Source organism: Typopeltis vanoorti, chromosome 17 (assembly GCF_054136105.1).
Source record: "Typopeltis vanoorti isolate ZY-2024b chromosome 17, IOZ_Tvanoo_1.0, whole genome shotgun sequence".
NCBI lineage: Eukaryota > Metazoa > Arthropoda > Arachnida > Uropygi > Thelyphonidae > Typopeltis > Typopeltis vanoorti.
This window is the reverse complement of record NC_143565.1, coordinates 45,992,443-46,018,891: the sequence shown is the minus strand read 5'-3', so window position 1 is coordinate 46,018,891 and position 26,449 is coordinate 45,992,443. Positions and strand designations below refer to the sequence as shown.

Below are 26,449 nucleotides of genomic sequence, written 5' to 3'. Positions count from 1 at the left end.
CTATGACTTTATAAAATTTTAATCTTGTTTTGCTTTTTGTTGTTCGTCTCATTGTTTTCATTGCTTGAAAACAATGCGACTTACGATCTACATCATTATTAATATCAAATGTTATATCCCATCCTGAATATTGAAAATGTATTATTTGTTCTCGAGTTTGGCTTTCAATTACTATTTTAGTTCGTATGGGATACTCATCCCAGGAAGCCATAGTTTTACTTTTCTCTAATAAAATTCGTAAATTGTATTCACTAGTTAGTTTGTCGTAAATGGTGTAAATGGTAAGCGGATCTCTGAAGGTCCTTTTCTCATTTTGATACGATTACTTAATCATCTGCAAAAAGCATTGTGTTGGATATTGATTGATGTTTATTAAGGTGGGAGAAAGGCTACAATCTTGGCGACTCCCTGATTCGTTTCTATTTCTTCTGCTATGTATTCATTAATATTTTTATTGTAATTGTATTGTTATATAAGCTCATGATTGTATTTCCGAACTGTTTTGGATAACCTCGGTCTTCTATTATATTCATCATTTTTGTTACTTAACTCGGTCCAAGGTTTTATCATAATCTATGAAAGCCAGGTGAGCCGTAAATTAAATTCTCATCTTTTTTTCTGGCGATTAGTTTTAGTGCAAATACTTCAGTAAATAAAATGTTTAGACTGCAGAACAAGGTCCCCAACTTATAGAATCATCGGCTCGTTCATGGTATTATTATCTTCTATAATTCAGTTAGGAAACGAAAACTTGATACTAATGTATTTTTTATCGATCGATTTTTTACTTTATATATATTAAGAGCCTTATTTATGATGTACTTATTTATGTGCCGTGATGAAATATTAATGATATTCGATCCGTTATTTAGATATCGGGTATAAATTTATCGCGTTAAATTTATACTATATAAATAGTTACTACTGTAAAAAAAAAAAAAAAAAAAAAAAAAAAAAAAAAAAAAATCAGATCTTTTCAAGTGGATTTAAAGCCAAGAATAAGCTTTTGATTTTCGATCCGGGGAACCTCCAACTAGATAATCACTTTTAATTATCATATTCTGTTTCGCTTGCTTGACTACTTTTAGATAATTCGAATAAAACCCGAGCATTTATTCTAGTGAGAACTAATTAGGGAACTTAGTCATGAAACCCGATAGTAATGTTTAGATAAGACCTAGGAGTGCAACTACCTTTCTGGATACAACTCTTTGGAATCGGAGGGGGGGGGGACTTTTAATCAGAACTTACGAAATTCTTAAATGAATCGAATAACGTAATATTTAAGTCTCTAACTGCGACATCGTAATATTCAAATGCCTCTGCAGAGTAAAAATAAATAAATCAGTTACTTCAATATTTCTGTTTGTTAGATATCAAATAATCACCGGTCCAGTGCCAGTTCTTGGGGGAGAGGTGGAGGAATTACCTGAATATTATATGATTTAAGTTTAACAACATACGCATACACACGTAGAAAATGCTTATGCAGGCTCGTTGCCCTAATAGATATCAGATACCGGTATTTATTGGTACAGAAAACCACGCTATCCAGTTATACGTGATTCAGCGCAAAAAAACATTTTGAAAACTAAAGTTTGGAAAACACTATATTACACAAAATACATCAGATTTTTGGGAGAGAAAAAAGTATACTTTTGTCCAATAATGATGGAAGTAGCAGTAGCTCGGGAAATATATCATAATAAAAGCGTTTTATTATCGGTCGGGCATGCACATTGCTCTTAAAAGATGCAGTGCAAATACGTTTGCTACGCAAGCAGTTTTCCCACGGATATCGGGCACCTCCTTAACGAAATCGGAAGAACGGTACGTGCCTTTCGGTTGCACAGACCAGGCTTCGAATATCGCCTCTACTGACTAAATCGACCAGTGATCGCACTTTGTAGACGGTCAATAACACACTCGCCTCATGACTTTAGCATTCTCGGCATTTTTTTTTAAATACCCCAGGCCAGTTCCTCCACGTCTTATTCAAAGGCGCAACGATCAGTGAATAGTTTTGTTGCTTGTTCTTCAGTATCTGCGTCGCAAAAGGAAATGTTTTTCTTACACCTGAGCCCTTTAGGTTGGATGATAATGCATGAAGTTAGAAATTAAGAAATTAAACCTCAGTCATCTTCATTACTGATATGAAGTAATTTTTCATTCTCAGTCTTCAATGTGTGTGAGAGAGAGAGAGAGAGAAAGAGAGAATGTAAAAAAGGTGATCCTTCTAAACTGGGGGCAACAGCGGAAGCCAAATGGCCAGCATGACTACCTATCACTGAAGTCCTTTCCCATCTTACATTCCATCACACTCCAGAAGAGAAACTTTGAGGTTTGGAGTGTATAATAGAAAATACTATTAATGGCATATACAGTAGCTTATAACTTAAACAAACAGCTACAACTAAAGGGAGAGAAGGCACATTATTAGCACTGAATACGGAAGATCGAAAGGTCATATGGAGTGTTGACTCCCGGTTCCAGTTATTTCGTGCTTAGCCATAACAATGCAAAATGATTCCGTGGAAATGATAACGTTTTTCTTGCACCCCTTGGATCCTTTGGTACCAGTGAATCTAGGATCGAATAGTGAGATCTACTTGAACATTGCTGTCGACACCAATACAATCACTCATGGTAACCATTTACTCTGCTTGATATCAGAGGACGTGTCATCTGTGAATGGTTACAGAAACATGTCTTTAACTACACTGAGTGCCTTCTTTTACTTAATGATGTGCATCTTTAAAATGTGATGAGAATATGTCGGTGACAGGATCCGTTACCAAGCAAATCTGATGGAACTGCAGGAATTCATCATGTCCTCGTGGGTAAGATTCTTATGGAATGTTTCCCATGACGACATGAGGAATTCGTGGTGAAGGATGGCAGTGGTACAACATATAGATGGGTAGCTCTAATAAAATGACTACGCGGTGTATAAAGCAAGTAGTGGGTTAAAGAAAGACAAAGAACTCATTAACAGGAAGCAATGTTTGGAATCGTCCTAATTTAGCAAGTTATGTTTATGAATAAATATAATTGACTTGTGAAAATAAATAGAAAAGGGAAAAATATCGATTTGTATTCTCAGTAATGAACAATTGCTGAAGTCTGAATCAAGTGTACTTAAAAATTAGGTTTTAAATGATTAAATAAAAATTACTTAAACACTATACAACTATCAGCACACAAAATGCTATTGAAACCAATTTTAACTTTCTTAGATCTGGATTAGAAGCAAAAAAAAATCGATCAAAGCAGGCAGTTAATTGATGCCAGAGTTTTAAGGCTAATTAGGGGACTTAGCCGATGGGATCAGTAGGGGGGGGGAAATCATATTAAGAATAAAGATTAGAAACGAACTCGGAATCATTAATATTCAGGGATGTGTCAGCACACCTAATCTGATCAAGAATATGTCAGCAAACGTGATCATTTAAACAGAGTAGGAGACGAAAGATTAGCAAAACTGGTCTTTGAAGGAAAAATGGGAGGGAAAGGAGCGAGATGAAGACTAAGTTAGGGATCGATTGATGTTCCTTGGAAGGTAGAAAAAAGTGCGGATTCATCAAATTAGAGATCGAACAAATAATGGAACTATTTGGAAGGAGATTGCGGATTAAAAAAACGCAGTAATGAATTCTTAATCGTATTGGACCAGCATAGTTTTCTGCACATCTCTTGAGGGCACATTCCAGGAAATGATGATGGGGATGATAACGATTTTCCAGGCTTGCTGAAACATTTGGCGATCATCTTTCTTCTTTTGTGTTTTACAGCTTCATCAGTTACACGTTTCCCCCCTACAGCTAATCTTCTTTTAACATGAGATGATGGATTGAATGTAGTTTGTAGAGAAACCCATTAATAAACATCAATCGATAATAGATGAATACCTGATCTTTCCCTCTTTTTTTTTCTGCAGTCTTGGCGAGATTAGTTCAGCAAAACAAAAAATCACAAACTTGATAGACTCGTCACAATTCCCAAAGTAATTTCTCTCAGTAAACGATTATTAAATTCCTCTTGAACAACAACAACAAAAAAAAATTCTGCACATGCGCTCGAGGTGGATGAGAATGGTGTTCGTGTTAACATTTTTTGTCTCAAATGACTCCCAGGTTTTTTCTTTTTTTTTTTTGTATGAAATATGAAGGTTGTAAACGCATTTGCTTCCGCAATTATTTGATTATTTTCATTCTTCGAATTTTTCGTTAAACTGTACATTAAAACGAACATTGCTTTTAAAATTAGTTGTAAATTTATGGGAACCTTCATATATATCTCAGTGGATAACCACTGTGCTCTTTGGTTAAAAGAATTGGATTGGATTTCTGTCTAAAATGAGACAAAATTTGAATCTGAGTTCCGTACTTATAAATTATTCTCTTTATTCTCATATAGCATATGTTTTTCTTATACTGTTTATTAAAAAAACTTCAATTTATTTGAAATAATGAAGCTTATTTGAAATTGAGCGTTAGTTAGCAGGTCTCGTGCGCAAGTGATGGTTTTTTCCCCTTCCGGAAACGCAGGTTTTTTTTTTGTCTCTACAGGCAAATCGACCCATGAATACCTATATCTACTGACATAGCATATTATTAGGCAAGGAAGGCAACGGGAAACCATCTTGTTCTTTAATAATGCCCTAGTAAAGTAGCATCTACCCCCACCGACCATTCGGTTGAAGGGAAAACACACACACGCATTTGAGCATATATCAATACATAGATGGCAGTACTCTTGTTGGATTGTTTTGAATTACAGATGAAGCATCTAGGACTATGAGGCCAGTGTATTCTTCGGCTGGTTTGCCTTCTGGAAAAATTCGGATTTAGGAGAAAAAAAAAACCAGCCAGCTCCATCTGAGACCGGATAACTCCTCTTCAGTTCAGAACTCTTATAAAAGTACTTTGCGTCGTAGAATGAATTCAAACTCAAATACCTGTTGGACATTAAGAGTATAAAGGTGCATAAGTATTGTATATTATTAGCGTATTATCCTATGACCGATCACAAAATGACAGGAAGAAATTTTTGTGTTTGTTAAATAGCACGTGTCTTTTGCCTGCTTCTCGAGTGTAATCACTTTTCGTGTATAAATAACCCGATTTACCTTTATTTCAAAAAGCGTCTTAAGCATGAGGTGAGTCGCTTTTTTTTTGAAACTGAGTGGAAACACAACAAAATGAAAAATCTGCATTTAGTTGAAGTCAATATGACACGAATAGGGGTATTACGTGCTAGAAGGTAAAATATGCACTAGCGTCCTCTTAGATGACTGACACGTAGATCTGTAGAGATGTCTGCGTGTCAGTCTCTTTTGATACTTTCCTCTACACTCATATTGTAGAGGAAAGTATCAAATATAAAATATGAATGAACTTGTAATGGGGAAAAGAATAAGCTTCAGTCTTGATTAACCTCTGTATTTGCAAAACAAATTGACAACACTGTTTTGAACCAACGATTAGATAGACTAGAAGCCAAGCAGTGACTCGATTTGTGTTAATGGTTGTTAGAAAGATGAAAAAAAATTACGTTAAATTTTGCTTTAACGTAATTTTTTTGCTTTAACACTCCCACAAAATCTTTTCCGCTGCCTCTCGCTTACAGGAGTAATTTATAAATAATCGATTATCCGAAATATTTGTATGAAAAAGGCCAAATATTTATTTAACGAGAGTAAATCATACGTGGTGCTTTTCCTCCTAATATTCTAAGCCTCCGTAACTGAGTCGATAATAATACCGTTTTGAAAGGTCTAGGTTCAAGTCCTTTATAAGGTCTTTTCAACTGAAAGTAAATTCTTATACAATAGTGGCAAGACAGAAACTCGAAGTTTTCATCCCACAAAACAGAAAATAAGTGAAATAATGAATTTGTAAATTCCGTGTCAAATTAAGTAGCTTTTTTAAATAAAGGGTCACATATTAAAACTATTTGCCTACAATATAATAAATGAGTATAACAGAACAGAGCAAAAGCTATCACCATTGAAATAAAATGACGCAGATGGACACGTATTTAAAAGAAGGGCATTCTTATTTGCAATGACATGGGGGGGGGGGAATTCATCGCACATCCATGTTTTTATAATAAGACAGATATTTCTAAAAGAAAAGAACAAACTTAGGTTCACTCCAATTTAGCATTTGTGGAAAAAATTAGAACTTGTGCCCAGTTTGATTCCTCATTGAACAGGACCGATGTCTGAACGGTAAACACTTCTAACAGCCACAGCATCACCAACTTCATACATGAGTTTTTTCTCTTGTGATCAACTTCCTTCTCTTGTAACGTACTTCTTCGTTGCGCATCATTCTAGCTATTTAATCATTATTTCTGAATGCATTGTTCATAAATGTATGTTCATTTGAACCTGAATTTCCATTACTTTGTAATAATCACATATCAATATCCTTCCTCGCAGGCTTTCCGTCAGGTCCCTCCTGAAGAGAGGAAAAGTATTGACCTACTGTTATCCGAGTCCGAAAAGTTCAGTCGTCTGGTGGACAACATTTTTCTTCAAGACGAGAGCGACCAGGCTGAGTGCGAAGAGGTCATGATTGACATCCCAACCATCCGTCCACCAATCGGATTCCGCACAGGAAGTGACGATTATCTTCCACAGGAAGACAAAAATCCCTCCCACCACGGTTCCGAAAAACAACACAACTCCGACAAAGACGTGGATTCAGCTCTCAGCGAATCCGACTCAGACGGTGGTATCAACTGGAATTATCCCGATATTACACCCAGTACCTCCAGGGGGCGCTCCGAAAGAACGAAAGGACAACATTCTCAACTTCCGTCGGCTTCCTTCAGGAAAATCGTACGAAGCCATTCGGCCGACAGGAAAAACACGAAGAGTTCGTTGGAGATGATCGATGTAAATATTCACGGTTCTTCCACTTTTTTCCGACAATCCAGAAAACAACCTTTGACTGCCGACCCTGTTTATCGATGTCCCTCCTTATCGTCCACCGGAGGACTTAAAATAAACACTCCCACAAAATCTTTTCCGCTGCCTCTCGCTTACAGGAGTAATTTTTTTCTTCGTGGACGGAGTGTGTGCGATCTGTATTCAGGTATCACAAACCAAGAAGTGCACATTCCTCCTCCCGACTACAAAGACGCTCCCCATCCAGGAACCATCAGTGCCCTAGTCCACAAAGAAATCACAAAAGCAGTTCAACAAATAAGCGGCTGGCTATAAGGAATTCTTTTATAGTTAACTGGTTTTTAAGTAGACAACTGCCATGCGTGCAAGGAAAAAAAAAATCTGTTCGTTCTGTGCTGCCATCTCTCGGAAATGTTTAGAAGTATTATTTAAAGATCAAAATTTTTATTCGCGCTTTAATATATTTTTTCTGGTACAATTATATGTGAATATATACAAATGTAACATATTGACTGTTGCAAAACAAAATGGCTTTTCTGTCATCACTGATCATGTGGTTCATGTCTCTGCGAGTATGCATCATAATTTCATTATTATATAATTCATATGTGGTTTCACTGAACATTACAAAAGTGGGGGGGAGTGATTTTAACGATACTTTCAGAAAGCCACTTTTGTATAATTGAATGTATTTGTAAACGATTAAAATAAATAAAAAAATAATATTTATTAAGAATCCATTCTTTGATATAAGTTACACTCAAAGAATATTTGGCTGTAAAAGAATTGACACCCAAATTAGGAAAGCAGGGATTTCAATGATTGGATGATATCATATTATTTCGCGGTCAGATATTACTGGAAATTTCCTTTTTTTTTTTTTTTTGTTTAAATTATTACATTTGTCATGTACAAGTGCTTTCATTCAATTAAAAAAAATTAAAAATCAACCCAGACTTTGTTCATAAAAAATACACTATAAAAACAAACACGTAAAAATATAACACGGCAAATGTTTATGCGCGCCATCTATCAGCAGTAGAGACAACTAAACTATATCCTAAATAGCACTTCAACTTTGATTCCTTTTTTGTTGTGAGATTGCGAATTAAAGAAGTCACAAAAACTGACCTATAGGCAAACACATTTGCTCTTTCATTAATTATAAATTGAAGATATGATCTTTAAACACCATATGAAATATGTTACGAGAAAAGATAATTCTCCGAAGATAATTGACGAGATGACCAATGATAAATAACAGTCCTGTTAACCCTGTGGGAAATTGGAAACTGTCTTTCACGACAGAAAAATGACACCCGTCATGGAACTTCATTCCCTGTGAATACTTTAGTCCCATTTCGATGTCCTTCTCGATATGGCAAATCATTATTGGAAGCAGAATGCAGACATCAATATCATTGGTTTCCACTCGTCGAAGTGTAGCAACTTGGGACGTTTTCTGGCCAATCACAAACACTCTCTTCGATATTGAATACGAGATTTTGAGGACATGGCATGTGATGACGTCTCTTTCCCTCACACATGTAATATTTGGTGCAGTCTTTTTTATCGGTACGATAAGTTATCTGTCCATCGGCTTCGTCGCAAATCACTTCATCTTTATCTGAAAGTAGAAAGAAAGAAAGTTGAAATATTCATTTCAATGGAAGTTTAATAAGTGAATCAGGTAATGCAAGTTATGGAGCTTCAGTTATTTCGAGAGAAAGGGAGAATGGGTATTAATGCACAATAATACGTGTCCTAATAATGAATTGTCATTTCTGGATATGCATGAATATGAATAAAGAGAAATTATAAAGACATTTTAGAAGTTATCCTTAATTATAATATAATTGGAAGAGGACAGCAAAAAATGCCACTGTAGATGAATCTATATCAACAAGAATATCACAAAAATGTTCAAGTATTTTTTGAAATAAATTGATTTTTTTAGATTATAACCACGGTTTCATAAAGAGTTTTATTAATTCCTAAAAAAATCTTGAAAGACTCTAGAATAGAAAAATCTAATTATTGATTTATATGTCAATCTGCGGATGGCCAAAATACCGATATTATTTATTTCTTCTTATAGCAACTTTTCCTTCAATAGTTAGCGCAGTGCTAAGTACCTGTATCATCATCATATCTACTCGTCCATCCTATCCTAGGACGGGTTGTGTCCCCCCCCCCCCCCCACCGAGAAGGCTTACAGCTAGTTAATGCGACCGAGTCGGCATTCCTTGCTGTTTGCCTGTTCTGAGGAACGAAAAACTCGAGTTTCAGGGTGAAAAAAAACCATACCACCGTATGAGACCGGCTAACTCATCTTTAGTCGAAAGAGACCAGATAAAGGTTCGTTCCTCACGTCACTGACAGGAATCGTCTATACTGACTGAGCTACGGAGGCAAAGTTCCAGTATGCCCGTCGATTAAAGACATCCGGGTTTAAATTCCTTATATGCAAGCGAGTGAAAAATTCAGGATTTTATCCAAGTTAAAGAGACAAACCAGTCACGGAACACACATAGTTGACAAACAATGCAAATAATTTATAATTAAATTATCGGATACTTGTTCTTCAAATTAATAGCATTTTCATAAAGCACATCTAAACTTTCACATAAATAGTAATTCCATTGTTAATTGAGAGAGAGAGAGAGAGAGAGAGAGATTGTTTGCATTGAAAAAACCACAATGGACCAAAAGTAAGTTAGTAACATGATCTTGTTACTAATTGATTTAAGAAAATTACCTACCAGATTACTGCATCTGGAAATAAAATGTACCTTCATATATAATTATTTAAAGCCAAAGAATATATTAATTTAAAGCAAAAATAAAATAAAATACTCGTTTATCGATTTTGCTTCTTTGATGACCACGATGAGTGAAACACCTACCAATCAGCTGTCCGTAAGCGTTATTTATATTGCTACTCTCCGCCTCGATGTTAGCTACGGTGTAACCTTTAAGCTCTTCTTTGATGGCATTAATGAGAGGGTAGGGTTGTCCCATACATGTCCCTCGGAAATCGTCCATATCAACTGACCAAATCATCACTCCTCCGTAACCAGCCTGCTTTAGCCACTGAGTCTGAGGGGTAAAAAAATTAAAAATGAATAAGCAATATAACATAGTAGTAATAAATAGATGATAAATAAACAAATTGCAAGTACTAATACTACTACCACTGATCATAATGAGGATAAAGGCTCATATAGATCTAAGATCCATGGAAATTACGTTTCCATCCATAGCGCTAGGTTTGCCAAAGAAGGATCGTTCTAAGTTCGATTCTAGTCGCCAACTAGAGGAACCTTTTCTAACTTTTTTTTTTTTTTTTTGATTGGTTTCCGAGTTAGTCGATTGCTGACGCGGCCAAGCTGTTTTTTTTTTTAATTCGGAAACAAATTCAGGAAAGTTAGTTTGTCCTAAATGGTCTCGCTTATTCTCTTTGGGGATTAAAAGGTGTTCTTTACCCAAAAAATCTTATTCTTATGATCTAGAATATTTAAAAAAAAAGAAAAAGAAAGTTTGCAATATTGACTTACTTTTAGCTTCAGACTGCGTTGATCATCAAAGCCAACCCATTGATCGTCTTTGTACGCATATGGCACCATCTGTTCGTTGTCCCACACCAGCGTAGCTCCAGATTTTAACATGTCACAAATCTGAAAAAATAAAAAAAACGAGGAAGTGTTCAGTAAAAATCACACTTCTCTTTCACATATAATAGCCTCATTTCTCCGCGAATAACACAATAGTTTCATATAGTTAAACGTCTTACTTCGAAAAAGGCCAAAAACCCGGATTCCCTCGTATATTTTCCTGGTTTTCCACCATCTTTGGCTGGAGCTCCGATGTCAGTAAGCGAAGTATTGCTTAAGGTAAATGTGCGTCCATAAGTGGGCATCCCAATTAATAGTTTTTCTGCAGAAGCCCCTCTCTTCACCCACTCACCAGCACTGTAATCCTGCAAAGAAAATATTAATTATTTTTTTCTGATTGCTCTGTAGTTCTTCGTGTAATAATACTATAAAACTAGTTTGAAAGCCACAACTGAGTATGTGCTTGGCATAATACTACTGATGGTGGTCGATAGATGGCGTTGTATGTTGATGGCAGAGTGTCATTGAGCGTAGAGGAGACAGTCAGTTGTGTGTAGTGGAGTAGTGCGCTCTCCCGCGATTAGTCCAAGAACTTCATGGACTAAGTGAGGTGTCACGTAATAATAATAATAATAATAATAATAATAATAATAATAATAATAATAATAATAATAATAATAATAATAAAGCGATCTATTAATAAGTGATTTATTACAATATGCGCATGCTCACTTGTAGTCTTCAAATTGGCGATTAACTGGCAGTCGTCTGTCAATGTAATTCCTAAAAGTGGTATTAAATAAATCGAAAAAACAATAAAAGCGTTTTATAATCTTAGTTTGTTCATTACTATCTATTAAATGTATTATATTTTAATGCATTTTTATTGTTTCTTTTATAAATCATGAAAATTTTGTAGAAACACCAATGATAATATTCAATAAAAATTAAATAATATGCATTTCAAAGAAGCAATTGTGATAGCGAAGTGTGGTCAATCGACCGTCAGATGCGGTGATGATTGATTCATTCAATCCAATAATACCCTTGGAGGGTAATGGATGGCAATGCTGTAGCCAATGAAGTTTTAACTGAGGCTCGGCTATTGCTGTTACCCTCCTGCCATGATCAGAGCTTTAATTGCTCAATAACACCTTATCCCTACACTGTCCTCTACAGATAACGGGGAAGATGAAAAGCATTCTTGCTTCGCCCCTTTAAGCCAGTCCTTATAAGGATAAAAAATTGTGATAGCGATTCTAGGTGTTGAGGGTAATGGCGGTTGCCAAGTGTTTATATATATATATATATATGTGATCAGTGATTTAAATAGTTGTTATGAATAATTCGGAGTGTTGATTCAGATTTTTGATATAAGCGGAAAGCGAAGGTAATCAAGCAGCTGATGATTGTGTTGTTAATTAGTGATTGCGGTCTCGCGATAGTCCTTTAGTGTGTTATATTTTGTGTTTATACGCTATACGGAAATCCTTGAGATCCAGCTCAGGGAAGCATATAAGCATATATTTGAATATTTCAAACATGACCAGTTTAAGTCCCGATGACTTTATCCAATCGTTGGATAAGAAGATAGCGCTCGACCTCCTCAAAAAACTGTTGAAGAAATTTGAGGTAGAGTGGCCAGGGTTTCTAAACCTATATTCAGCGACAGACGACTCCACAGAAGGGGACAACTCAACATCAGGGGAAGAAGGGAAGATGAACCTGATAATCTCTGCTTCCACTCCAAAACATGATAGAGAAACCCATGCACGGAAAAAACGTAAAACAGCGGAGACTCAGATAAAAGGGGATGGAAGAAGATGCCCCAACACTGACCTCCCCACGCCCAACAACGAAAAAGTTCCCCCAATTGTTCTACGGGAAAAAGAACGAAGGACGGCCCTCAGGCCTATTATGCAAAGCCACCAAATTGCCTATTCATGGGCAAAAAACGTAGACGACGGAGTTAAAATCCAGCCTACCACAGTAAGCGACTACAAACTCCTCACAAAAAACATGGACGAGTCAAATATTAAATATCATACTTACTCACTGAAGTCGGAGAAAAACCTAAATGTTGTACTCAGGGGAGTAACAGAAAACATCTGCACAGATGAAATTACTGAAGACCTGCCTCCACGATCTCCCACCTGTCAAGGTTAGCAGAATACTACGGGCTGACAAGAGTCCAATGCCCCTAGTACTCGTTGAGATACCTAACACACACAAGAACATATACAACTTAACAACGATCTGTGGCCTGAAAATCACAACAGAACCACTAAGAAAAAGAGCATCGTCAGGCTAGTGCTACAGATGTCAGAAGTACGGACACGCACAAAAACTCTGCAGAGCAAACTACAAATGCCTCAAATGTGGGCAAAACCACCCCACAGCAACCTGCTCAAAACCCAGGACAGGACCTCACCAGCCAAATGCGCGAACTGCGGGGGCCCCCACCCGGAAAACTACAGAGGCTGCAGTCACTACCCTAAGAATAAAACAGACAACAAAAGGAAACAGATCTCTGAACCCTGCCCACAGGCGCCTGAATTGACTGCCCCCCAGTTGCCTGACACGCAACAAAAGACAACAAAATACCAGCTCTCACAAGTGGAAAATACCAACAGTCTGGAAAGCCACCGTCGAAGTAGGACATATGCCGAAGTAGCCCGCTCATCCAAATATATCCAGCAGGACCAAATTCTTCCAAACATGACAACAGTCATCACAGCCTCATTGTGAAACATGCTTCAAGACTTCAGTAAGTCAAACCCTTCACCAAACTCCACAAAAAGATTTCTAAAAGAAACTCAAACCATATTATCAATGCTTGTTAATGAATAAAACTAGATTAATGCCAGACTCACTACAGATCGCCGCTTGGAACGCCAATGGCCTAAAAAACAAGACTCTGGAACTTCAAGAATTCTCTCACAGATACAACCCTGACGTCATCCTAATTAATGAAACTCATCTAAGACCTGCAGACAATCCAAAACTGAGAGGCTACACACTATACAGAAACGACCGAATGGTCTACAGAGGTGGTGGTACAGCCATATTTATCAGGAACTGCATCAGGCACAATGGAATACTCACCCCCCCCCCAACCTCCAACCTAGAACTCACCAGTGTCGAAGTCCACACAAATTCACCTTCAAGACTTAAAATCTACGCCGCCTACAACTCCCCTGCTAAGACCCTGCTATTTTCTGACTTGGATGCTGTACTAGGCACAAATGAATCCATCATCGTCGCTGGGGGCTTAAACTCCAAACATCCCTCCTGGAACAGCAGAACCACAAATAAAAATGGCCGTATCCTCTTCAGCTACACAGGATTAAACAACGCTGTCGTAACAGGACTCAGTGAACCAACCCACCACAGCCCAACTGGCACAGCCGACATCCTAGACATCGCCATTCTACACAACATCAAATACCAGCACAGCATTCAAGCACTGAACGAATTATCATCAGACCACAACCCAATCCTACTTCACTTAGGGAACAAAGATCAGTCACCTCCCCACCAAACCTCCATCATCTGGGAGAAACTCAAGAAAGTGCTACCAGAACACATTGGTCCGGTTCCCCATATAAAAGCCAAGGAAGAAATAGACACGGCAATAAAGAACTCACCACTCAAATCAATAAAGCCATAACAGCAGCCACAGTATCCACAATTACCCACAAACAAAATCGTCTCCCGGAAGAAATCATGGACTTAATAAGGGAAAAAAACAGACAAAGAAAAAGATATCACAACACTCGTGCTCCCCAGGACAAAACAACCCTCAACAGATTAAACAAATCTGTCCGAGAAGCTCTTCAGAACCACAGGAACCAACAATGGGACAACAAGCTCACCTCCATCTCCACAGCAGATCATTCTATATGGAAATTCCTAAACAACCTCAGGATCAAGCGCAAATCCCTCCCCCCTCTGCAAGCAGAACAGCACCTTGCATACACAGATGATGACAAAGCCGAAGCCATAGCAAGAAACCTAGAGAAACAATGCAGTCCTGCATATGATAACCTAAACATCAGCCACGTATACAAGATCCATCGTAAAGTCAGGTTCACAGTAAATCGTCCCGATGTCAATCCAAGTCCTATAATGCCTACCTCACCTACCGAAATAATCGGCATCATCAACCATCTCAAGATCAAAAAAGCCCCAGGTCCGGATGGCATCACTAACCAAGTCATCAAGGCACTACCACGCAAAGCCATAGCACATCTGGCAAACATCATAAACTCCATCCTCAAATGGCAGCACTTCCCCCAGTCATGGAAAATAGCTGACATCATCCCAATTCACAAACCAGGCAAAGACCCACACCTACCTGAAAATTACCGTCCCATGAGCCTGCTATCCAATTTAGGGAAAATAGCTGAGAAAATCATCCTCATCAGACTCCAAGATCATGTCAACCAATTATATATCATTCCAGAAGAACAATTCGGCTTCCGTCAAAATCACAGCACTACCCAACAGATCCATAGACTGGTAGAATACATCACCACAGGATTCAATTGGAATCAACACACTGGAGCTGTCTTCCTAGACATCTCAAAGGCCTTCGATAAGATCTGGCACCAAGGCCTCCTCTACAAACTTATCATCGCTAACCTTCCACTAAACATGATACACCTGATCAAATCATACCTCTCCAACAGGAGGATGCAAGTCAAAATCAATGAAACAGTCTCAACCCAACGGAAAATCCTCGCTGGAGTTCCTCAAGGATCACTGCTAGCCCCGATCCTGTTCAACATCAATATGGCAGACATCACTCAAAATCCTCTCACATCCACCATCGCCCTTTATGCTGATGACACGGCTATTCTAGCCAGATCTCGTCAACCACTTCTCGTCACCAAAAAACTACAAGACACCATCCTAAATCTAGAAAAATGGTTTAAAGACTGGCGACTACAATTAAACCCCCAGAAAAGTACAACGATACTCTTCACAAGAAGACGAGCATCCCCCAAAGGAGACATCACCCTGTTCAACTCTAAAATTCCCTGGAAAACTGAAGCAAAATACCTAGGAATACTTCTCGATAAGCGATTATGCTTCAACAGCCACATCAAGAGCATATGCACCAAAGCTTCAAAAGTTATCGCCCAGCTATACCCCTTGATCAACAGACACAGCAAACTAAGCTCAACAAATAAAATACTACTGTACAAGACAGTGATCCGTCCCACAGTCATATACGCCTCCCCAGCCTGGAGCCATACCTCCAAGACAAACATCCTCAAGCTACAAAGACTACAGAACAAATGCATGCGAATGATTCTGGACGCCCCGTGGTTCATCAGGAACGCCCAGATCCACCGGGACATAAATATCCCCTACATCTCTCCACTACTACGCTCCCTAGCAGAAAAATTCTTTATGAAGACATCTATCCATCCAAACCAACTGATACAACAAGCCGGAAACTATGACGGTAATGACCACTGGAAACATAAAAGATCGAAAGCCATCCTAACACTCAATGGCGTGTAACCACTTCTGCCCACTCAGGGCGAGCTAAAATAGCTCACAAATCTCTCCCATCACTGCTCCCGAAACAGACAACAGGGAATATGAAAAGCGTCAAGCTTCACCCTCTGCGCCATATATGTCCTGCGTCCTGCAATTGTGATAGCAAATATTCAATTTGCTGCAATGTGTTTCTTGTAATGACTTCCGTCTGAATGTGGTGAATGAAATTGTTTTTTATCTTCTTTATTATTATCAGTATTATTGATTATTGAATTACTTAAAGAATTCGCAACGCTGGAATATAAATTAAAATAAACTTTAATATATACTTCCTATATTTCGGAAACGTCACGTTGCCATCTTCATGGGAACTTAAGATACTTAACACGTGCTTGCAGCATCTAGAACAGCAAATGATGTCGAAGAAAGGAGACTACTGTTATTCCTAAAGTCCTGATGGTATCCCCTAGCGGGCTATATTAGGTATTCCTGGCCGTTTGGCTGAAGTTCTCATGAAGTACGTTTTCCAAATTTGTTGAGGTTGGGCATTTTTTAGGGCTGAGATTTGAAAGACTGATTCTATGAATAGTCTTTCAAATGTATACTTGCTGAAGTGTATTATTGTGGCTTTCTTCCAAGGTATTCTGTGGCGAGTATCCAGAGCATGGTCTGCAAGCCCAGAGTGGCTGTAATGGTGAAACCGGATGTAGTCCTTGTGTTGTGATATTCGCTGTCCTGCCTGTTTGGCCAAAATAGGAGAGTTTACAGCTACAAGGGACCTGGTAAACACCGGGTAGGTCTAGGAGAAGTGGTCGGTCTTTAGTGGAACGGATAAGGGATGCTAATGTTCTATATGACTTGTAACAAGAGGTCAGGTCATATTTTTTAAGGATTTTGGTTATTTTTTCTGAGGTTTCCCGGATGTAGGGGATAGTGATTGATTTAGAGTAATCTTTATTGTGTAAGGGGAGAGGGGGATTGTGGTTTACTGGTTTTAGTATTTTGGGGGGGGTTGTAGCCATTGGCTGAGAAAGTGTTGAGAATGTGGTTTAGTTCAGTGGTTTCGGCCTTGTCATTTAAACAGATTAGTTTAGCCCTGTTATGTAGTGTCTTAATAACGCCATATTGTTGCGAGGGTGGGATTGTTGGTGAATGTACCTGCCTGTATGGGTGGGTTTTCTATAAACCGAGAAAATGAAGGTTCCATCAGGCTGGCGGGTGATTAGTGTGTCTAGGGAAAGGAGGCTGCTGTTTTCCAAGGTGAACTTGATTCTGGGGTGTTGGTTGTTTAAGTGTGTTAAGAAGGAGAGTCAATGCCATCCACTACATCCCATAGTGGATGGCATTGACTCCCCCACGTATAAATTAGCCAAACATTTAGCCAAAGAGCTCATACACTATACTGGCAACACACCATCACACATAAAAAAACTCAGCCTTCAAAGCCAGCATAGAAAACCTCTCACTCCAACATACTGACATGATGGTCGGTTTTGACGTCTCCTCCTTATTCACAAATGTCCCCCCTCAAAGAAACCTTAGAGCTAATCCGAGCTAAATTTACTCCCAATATTACAGCCCTATTTCAGTTCACAATGAAACTCAGGCTATTTTGTTTGGCAAGGAAAATTCTACAAACAGATAGAGGGGACAGCCATGGGTTAGCCACTTTCCCCACCCTTGGCCAACTTTTTTATGGAGACTTTTGAAGAGAAAGCCTTAAGCTCTGCCCCACAAAAACCAACCATTTGGCTTCGCTATGTTGATGATGTGTTCGCTATTTGGCCACATGGCTCTGAAACACTTCTCTCCTTCTTAACACACTTAAACAACCAACACCCCAGAATCAATTTCACCTTGGAAAAAGAGGAAAACAACAGCCTCCTTTTCCTAAATCCTAAATCCTCCTTTTCCTAAATCACACCCGCCAGCCTGATGGAACCTTGGTTTTCTCAGTTTAGAGAAACCCCACCCATACAGGCAGATACATTCACCAACAATCCCCCCCCTCACAACAATATGGGGTTATAAAAGCACTATATAACAGGGCAAAATTAATCTGTTCAGATGACAATGCCCTAACCACTGAACTAAATCACATCCGTAACACTTTCTCAGCCAATGGCTACAACCCCCCAAAAAATATTAAAACCAGTAAACCACAGTCCCCCCTTCACAAAAAAGATTACTTTAAATCCATCACCATTCCCTACATCCAGGGCGCCTCGGACAAAATCATCAAAATCCTGAATAAACATGAGACCTCTTGTTACAGACCATATAGAAAATTGGCATCCCTTATCTGCTCCACTAAAGACCAACCACTTCCCCTAGACCTACCTGGTGTTTACCAGGTCCCTTGCAGATGTAAACTCTCCTATTTTGGCCAAAGAGGCAGGACAGCGAATATCAGAACACAAGGACTACATCCGGTTTCACCATTACAGCCACTCTGGGCTTGCAGACCATGCACCGGTTACTCGCCACAGAATACCTTGGAAGAAAGCCACAATAATACACCGCAGCAAGTATAAATTTGAAAGACTATTCATAGAATCAGTCTTTCAAATCTCAGCCAAAAAACGTGCCCAACCTCAACAAAGTTGGATGCATGAGACTGCCCCAAATTTGGAAAACGTACTTCATGAGAACTTCAGCCCAACGGCCATAAATACCTAATATAACCCGCTAGGGGGAACCATCATACAGTACAAGTAATTGAATTCACACTTTTCCATAGATATTTTAATTCCAGTAGGTGTTATGAATTCCTTATCGGCATTAGATGAAATGTGTGGTTTTCTGAAAACGATCCGAGTTGAATTTAAAAAAATACATTCAGGCTTAAAAAATGAGTGACTCCAGATGCAAGAATATCATTCTATGATTTGGCACATTACAGAGAAATCATTTGTTTACAAGTAGTATAAAAAACGCCAAAGGAATGGTTGTCGTGCACTTATTCCAAAGTTTGTTTTGCCATTATGTTGATAGATTTAAAGCCTTAGCAACTAAGGCTATGGATGTCAGTATATATTATATTAGCTCAGTTAAGGTAATTAAATGAGTGTATTCTCCGGCTGCTTTGTTCTGTTTTTAAAGATGAAAAACCGGACTTTCCCGAAGGTGGAAAGAACTTCCCAAAAAAGTAATGACTTCAAACAGTTTAAAACAATAGCAACACGTCGATTTTTCTAATTGAATCCAGATATCATAATTATATAATCCAGATATCAGTAATTATTCGTGACTTACCACAGTCAGTTTTTTCTGATAGTTACTGGCACTATAAAGAGAGAACAGAGGACTGTTATGCCCCACTTGCCTTTCCCAATCCCCATGGAAGTCATAAGACAACACATTAAACATGTCGACATATCTGAAAAAAAAAAAATGTAAATATTATCAGTGAAGGCTGTTTACTAACCATATTATTATGTTGCTGCACAATAAATCATTTATTATTAATTATTACTTTGTGGAAATACGTACTTGTTAAGTTCCGGTACGTCATATCCGGCTGCAATAGCTTCAAAGCTTGCTGGAACAGCAATAGAAAGTAAAAGTCTTGGTTTACCGGATGACCTTCCTTCACCTTCAAATGCGTCTCTGAATTCCTACGCATTCAAAGAGAACTTTCATAAGATTGGGAGTCGAACCCGGATTAAAGTGAAGAAAATTAATTAAGAAGTTATTTCTCATTCCCATATTACGAGATTTAAAAATGCGTACTGAAATACCAATTTAGGTTATGATTAGGTTAGGTTATAAAGAGACTACAAAAACTCTCCAATAGCTTTATATAAAAAACAGGTCATAATTTAATACCACTTGCATTATTTTTAAATTTATTATTATTATTTAGTTTAATATTCATTGATTTATTTTATTATTTTATATTATTTTTATTATTATTATTATTTTCTTTTATATAATTTTATTGTATATTATTTTTATTTTTTTATTTTATTATTTATGAAATAATAAAATAATTTATTACTTTTTAGTTTACTATGCTTGTGTTATATTGGTCTTGTCTGAAATTGTCATAATATTGCTCTTAACTCAAATATTCTTGATGTGAGAATATTTCGTTAATGCTCTTTTTCCAAAGCCAAATGTAGCAAAGCATCTACATTTGAACTGTTCAAATATGAGAAATCGACCATGTTCTTGGTTTGTGTTTTATTTTACGAATAAAATAATAAAAAAAATCCTCTTTATTCAAGAATTTAATAAGTTATATTATACAGTATATTTATTTAATATCAATTTATTTGTTTTTCGACCTATAAATAATGAGAATCTGATATAGAGATTTAAACACAGTTCAATATAACTTGGGTTGAGAAGGGTGGGGGGGGGAATCCATACCTATAAAGTTCTGGTTGAGTTTATTTACATCGATTTTATTATAATTTATGTTATTTTTCTTAGAAATAATAATGTAACTTATAATTATGATAAATAACTTAAAATTGTTTTTAAAATTTTAAAAGTAATATAAACACCTTTAATTATTTAATATGAAAATATTACAATTGCTTTATGAGAAATGATGTGTGGAATATCGACTGGGGGTTGATTGATTCATTCAATCCATTGCCATCCATTACCTTGGAGGGTAATGGATGGCAATGCTGTAGCTAATGAAGTTCTAACTGAGGCTCGGCCATTGCTGTTACCCCCTGCCATGATCAGAGCTTTAATGGCTCAATAACACTTTATCTCTATACTGTCCTCTATAGATATAGATAACGGGGAAGATGTGGGATTTGCACCCCAATTTGTGGAACAAATTGGGGTGCAAAGCCAAAAATCCTCAAAACTACTTACACTACACTAATAAGGCCAATAATGGAATATGCAGCACCTATCTGGTCACCTTCGGCTTCATCGGTAAAGAAAAACCTAGGCAAAATACAAGCAAAAGCATCCAAGATTATCATTGGTGCAGTCTCATCCACTAACAACATCAGAGCCCAACAGGAATGTGGGCTTGACCTGCTGGAGGACAGACGAAAATTTGCCACCATAAAATTCATAAATAATATCAGAAGCTACCAAAGTGATCATGTCTCCCTAAAAACCTATGAACATTGGAACCAAATTTGCAGACTTCACAGATCATCGACTTTACAATATGATGACACTATCAGGAAAGAAATAGGTCTTGATCAGCTAAATGTCCACATAAACAAAGAACCTCTATTTTCCAGTCCTTTACCTTCAAATACCTTCATAAATCTAAACCTTACCAAACTCTGTACAAAAAAAGAACCAAAAGAAATGCTTAAAGAAAAAGGCCTAAATACCATCAACCTTCTTTCATCCTCCAAACAGGTTATTTGTTATACCGATGGATCATCAGACACCAATATGATTAATGGAGGCGCTGGTGTTCTCCTTCTACTCCCGAAAGGTGAAAAACTTTCAATAAAAGTTGGATCTGGGAGAATCGCTTCCAATTTTACCAGCGAACTCTACGCAATAATTAAAGCACTAGAAGCCTACTTAAATCTATCATCATCTCAACAATCTGAAGGAATTATAATTTACAGTGACTCAAGATCAGCTATGGAGGCAATCAAAAATGGCAATACCAAGCTCACACAAGACATCCATAAACTCTTAAATCATCTAAAGTGTTTAGGTAAAAGTTGCATTCTACAATGGATTCCTGCTCATGTAGGCATTGATCACAACGAAGCAGCTGATAAATTAGCAAAAGAGGCCAGAGAACTCAACCAAGAAACTCATATGATAACTCTTGCTGATGCCAATGCACTAGCAAAAGCTAAACTAATTCCATTGAAATCAGTGATACAACATCAAATTCCCGAGATCAATGCTGACAGAAGGACCTCCACTACGATAGCAAGACTACGAACAGGACATTATAGAGGAATGAAGATCAATACAGATGATACGAGAACATATAGAAACTGCAACAACTGCCCCAATACGGAACTGACACCCACTCACATCTTTACCTGTCCAGCAATTACAGCAGCCTTGCAAGAAATAGATCCTAATCCTGAACAACAGCTCTATACAAACAAAATCACAGACATAGCCAAAGCAGTACAAAGAGCGCACGGAAACATCTAAGACTCTTCAAAGGACAAGACAACAACAACAACGGGGAAGATGGAAAGCATTCTTGCTTCGCCCCTTTAAGCCAGTCCTTATAAGGATAATGTGTGGAATAGATTTTTCATTTCTAGCAAAAAATCTGTTTTGTGCTGCTTTATTTCTAATTTCTTGAAAGTTATTGAGAACTAACTAGTGTTAACACTCGAGAGGAATTTTGCAGCGTGGGACGCGGTATATCTGAGAGATAATATTCATTACTAGTATGTGCTAAAATGCAAAAAAATAAATAAATAAAATAAAGACCAAACACTACAAATATAATTCACGATGGTAGAAATTAAGTGAATATTGAATCCAATATTATTTCATAGCCTAATATAGAAACTAAAAGTTTCGGCGGATGCAAGCATAAGTAGTGCCATACTGGGCAACTCGGAGTAAAGGTGGGGAAAGCTACAGACCTCTTTCCTTAGTATTTTCCATAAATGTAAAGCACATCTCCTAGAGGATATGTATGATAAATGTTAAATTCAATATTATTTCAAGGGTTTCATGCCGAAAATATAGAAACTAAAAGTTTCAGCGGACGCAAGCATAAGCTTGCGTCCGCTGAAACTTTACTCCGAGTTGCCCAGTATGGGCAACTCGGAGTAAAGGTGGGCAAAGCTCAAGCGCCCTCAGTATTTTCCATAAATGTAAAGCATATCTTCTAGAGGATATGTATGGTAAAAACAAGCCTTTGACTCTCTATTTCAGTAATACATGATGGTTCATTTATTTTCAGTTACAATCTAGAATTATTGAACAAAGAATAAAAAAATAAAAACTAAACTATACTATACTGACATCGGAGGTCGCGGCATCTCTCAGATACAATTTACTGTCAAACATCATGAACCTTTACATAACATGCGTTAAACCAAACTGACAGCAAAAAAAAAAAAAAAACAGTGCGGAATATCACTCGTAGCATATGAATGCACCGCTACTCATGACCTTCAACCTATACAAATAGATAGGTTAAAGAATATTCATGTTAACAATTAACATTTATCTGTCAGATCAGATGCGACCTCCCGAGTGTTAACTGAAAGTGGTAGGTGTTCAAGAGATAGCCTGAACCTGTAAAAATGAAAAAAAAAATGCTGAATACATCCCGTGAAAAGGTGTAAAGCTAGGGCTAAGCTTAAATAATCCGAAACCTTGTTCTTCCAAACCTGAAACCTGTTTCTATCCATAAAGCCTTCAATAAATAAGGGGAGGGTTTTGCACTAAGGGAATGAAATTCATTTACCATCTAAAAGTGGGAAACAATAATAAGCCGGCCATTCAAGTTTAGATAAGTGGGGGGGGGGGGATATAAGCATACTGTGCTTGTGTGGGGAATTCTTCGATGCTCTGCGCAGACAAGTAGGTGTTTTTTCTCCCCAAAACTTTTTTTTAACCTCAAAACTCAGAAAAATATACCGTAGAACTCACGTTATTTCAGATAATAATATAAAGTATTAAAGTTAGAGGCCACCAGGTGGCGGCACTTGTTAGCTGTACTCTCTGTCCAAAGCCATCAAAATCATCGATAGTCATGAACTCAAGTCCATTGATGACTAAGGTTGGAGCACAGCTACTCTACCGCCGATTTCCAATAGTTAGGATCCAAAGAGATCTCTGGTCTCCCTTTGGAGAAATAAAAAATACTTTAGAAGATTTATTTCTTTGTTTATTATAAACAATAACCGGAAATTAGCGAATACGACAAAGACTCGCATACAAAGAAATATTACCTTTATCAGCGCAGCAAATTTCTGTTTGTCATCTGCTCCTCTTGGAAATTCCCAATCAACATCCAAACCATCAAACTCTCGTTCCCGGAGATAATCAATGACATTGAAGATGAAAGACATCATTCTGGAAAGACCACAAAAGAAACACAATTACATGCATGTGTGTATGTGTGTGTGTGTGTATATATATATATATATATATAATAAGATTATGGCAAACCAAAAAGGGGTCAAGGGATGAACGTTTATGAAAGTCTTCGCACTTCGATCCCCCTTCCCAAAAGAATAAATTAGGTTTACCACGAGGAGTTACCTTCTTAAAAAGTATTTTCAGTGGTAAGGGGGAGAGTAGTTTGCGCAGAGTTCATTGTTCGGTGACAACTTCCTGTCACTTCTTCGAGGGATTTCCGTCACTGACTTTCCCCGAGCAGGACGTGTTCGATGAGTGCCCATTAATTAGCGCCAACCATCCCCGTCACTACCTTGACCCAATTCGTTTGGAGCAGCTGTGAATCTTCTCCGAATCTTGTTTTTGATGAATGAGTTCCGTGCTCACCGCTACATAATGGATGGCCGATCGCTGTTGTGACCTGTGACCTCGGCATCACTCACGACAGGCGATCTGTCTACAACACACGCCAAACATTGAATGGAGTCTGAAAGACAGCGCTGCTCTCGAAGCGACACTAATTATTCCCGAACAGGAAGGGTTAATTCCTGAAATTCTCCTGATTATGTATTCTGGTATTGCGTGTGCTGTTTCCGTCTATTGTAGGAACATCCAGAAACAGAAATTTACCCCCGAACTACAGATGTATCGTGCATGCCAAGGTTGCTTTAGTAGGACGTACGACGAAACCTCGCAGTAGTGACACTAGATGGCAGCACTGTCGAATGTTTGATAAAACGGAAACAACTCTCTAGACATCTCTCAAAATGTTTTATAAGATCTTTTTAATACCTATCCGTATCATAACGTTTAAAGTGTGTTGTGTTTCATTAGGATTGCTGATTAAGAAATAAATATAAAATAATGTAAAGGAAATAGATAATGAAGAAATAAAATGAAAATTAATAAAGCAATGAATTCACTTAAAGCAAGAAATACATTCGACCAATAACTATAATTTTAAAATATACAAGTTCAAAGAATTCCGGAGAAATATTGTTGTTAAACATAATAATAACATTAACAACAACAACAACAATACGCATTAAACAGTGGGAAATAAAAAGCTTAATTTTTTGAACTTAAAAAATACACTTAAATGGAAAAACAACAACTGAATAAACACTATCTATACGAAGGAATTTACTATAATGTCAGCGCCATCTATGGATGAAGGAGCATTATAATAATACAATTAGAGCAATATAAGTGGAGCCTTTCCAAAAGATATGACTAGAATCAGCGTGCACTTTTTTAAATTTTGTTTAATTACAGTCATTTTTGAAATCAAGCAAGCATTAGTTTTTTTGTTCCAAGATAGCTCAGTTCTCCATCTCCAGTTACACTGCATATCGAAGCCGTCTTATTTGAAGAGCGTTCTGTCTTGCCTTTCTTTGCTGATCACTCAGACCAAGATAGTGGTAGTTCCATGATGATGATAACAACCCTGAAGTACAAGGTCCGAATATTGTCGCACCTGTTACTTGATCACTCTTGGAAGTCGACTCAACATCAGCGCGTCTGCTGTATCAAACCTGAATCGTCATATGAAGCTGCATAATAATAATAATAATCTTATAGGCCCGCAACCTGCCCAGGATGGCTTTAGTAGCCATAAATTAAGATAATCCTAAATATATATTCTTGTGTGTTCCCCTGCTCGGTTTTCTTGGTTTCGGGATGAAGAACCCGACTTTTTTTTTCTGGAGAAAAATCCCCTTCCTTGTGAGAAGGCCTAACTCACTGATAGGCATTCACTTCCTAAGTGGAATTCGAACAGATCTTTCCACTCGAAACTGACCGAGTTAAGGGGTCTCCGAAACTGCGTAAGGATGAAATAGAAGTCCTTAATTTAACTTGTCAGGATATTTCTTCTGACAATTTGCACTTCAACACAACTCTTTCGGTGTTGAAATTGCCCTGGTTTAGACTCTGTACAGTTGGGAAAACGTTCTATAAATGCCCTACAAGGAATCATTTGTAGGGCAATTATAGAACCATTTCGACCCAGCACACACTATTAATTTGATTGTAGTCGTTATAAACAGCTTCATCTAATTTTGTACCCAGGTAGAGTTGTCCTAAACAAATCCAACAGAGAAAATCAACATCAAGGCTGTCCCACAACTCGTTTTAGGTCGGATCACCCGGCCAGGTCACCCCAATTGGTTTCCTTGTTTTATTGTTTATGTCCTTTTTTTTTATTGGTTTTTGCTAGCTTTTATTCTAAGTGGTGCTGGTATTTTTATACAGTTTTTAATGTTCACTTTTATTTTTATTATTTTAGTATATTATTTTCGGTACTTTTCCTTTAAAGAGATAAAAATTCAAACGACCGCAGTACCCGTTGGGTCAACAGCTC

General features: G+C 37.6%; 2 protein-coding genes across 2 annotated transcripts in view; one reads left to right on the top strand and one right to left on the bottom strand.

Moving 5' to 3' along the window:
• The window catches only part of mwh (multiple wing hairs), a 69,217-nt gene extending 61,661 nt beyond the window's left edge, over window positions 1–7,556 (top strand). Inside the window, exon 13 of the mRNA XM_090407375.1 lies at window positions 6,446–7,556. Coding sequence (XP_090263501.1) covers window positions 6,446–7,231 — 786 coding nt within the window. The 3' untranslated portion in view covers window positions 7,232–7,556. The remainder of the gene's footprint in view (window positions 1–6,445) is intronic.
• Window positions 7,557–7,992: 436 nt separating this feature from the next.
• LOC150097357 (putative chitinase 10) overlaps window positions 7,993–26,449 on the bottom strand; it is a 36,282-nt gene continuing 17,825 nt past the window's right edge. Inside the window, exons 11-17 of the mRNA XM_090407148.1 lie at window positions 23,919–24,042; window positions 19,534–19,658; window positions 19,297–19,420; window positions 10,710–10,895; window positions 10,474–10,593; window positions 9,823–10,015; window positions 7,993–8,543 (exon numbers count right to left, since the gene is read on the bottom strand). Coding sequence (XP_090263274.1) covers window positions 8,335–8,543; window positions 9,823–10,015; window positions 10,474–10,593; window positions 10,710–10,895; window positions 19,297–19,420; window positions 19,534–19,658; window positions 23,919–24,042 — 1,081 coding nt within the window. The 3' untranslated portion in view covers window positions 7,993–8,334. The remainder of the gene's footprint in view (window positions 8,544–9,822; window positions 10,016–10,473; window positions 10,594–10,709; window positions 10,896–19,296; window positions 19,421–19,533; window positions 19,659–23,918; window positions 24,043–26,449) is intronic.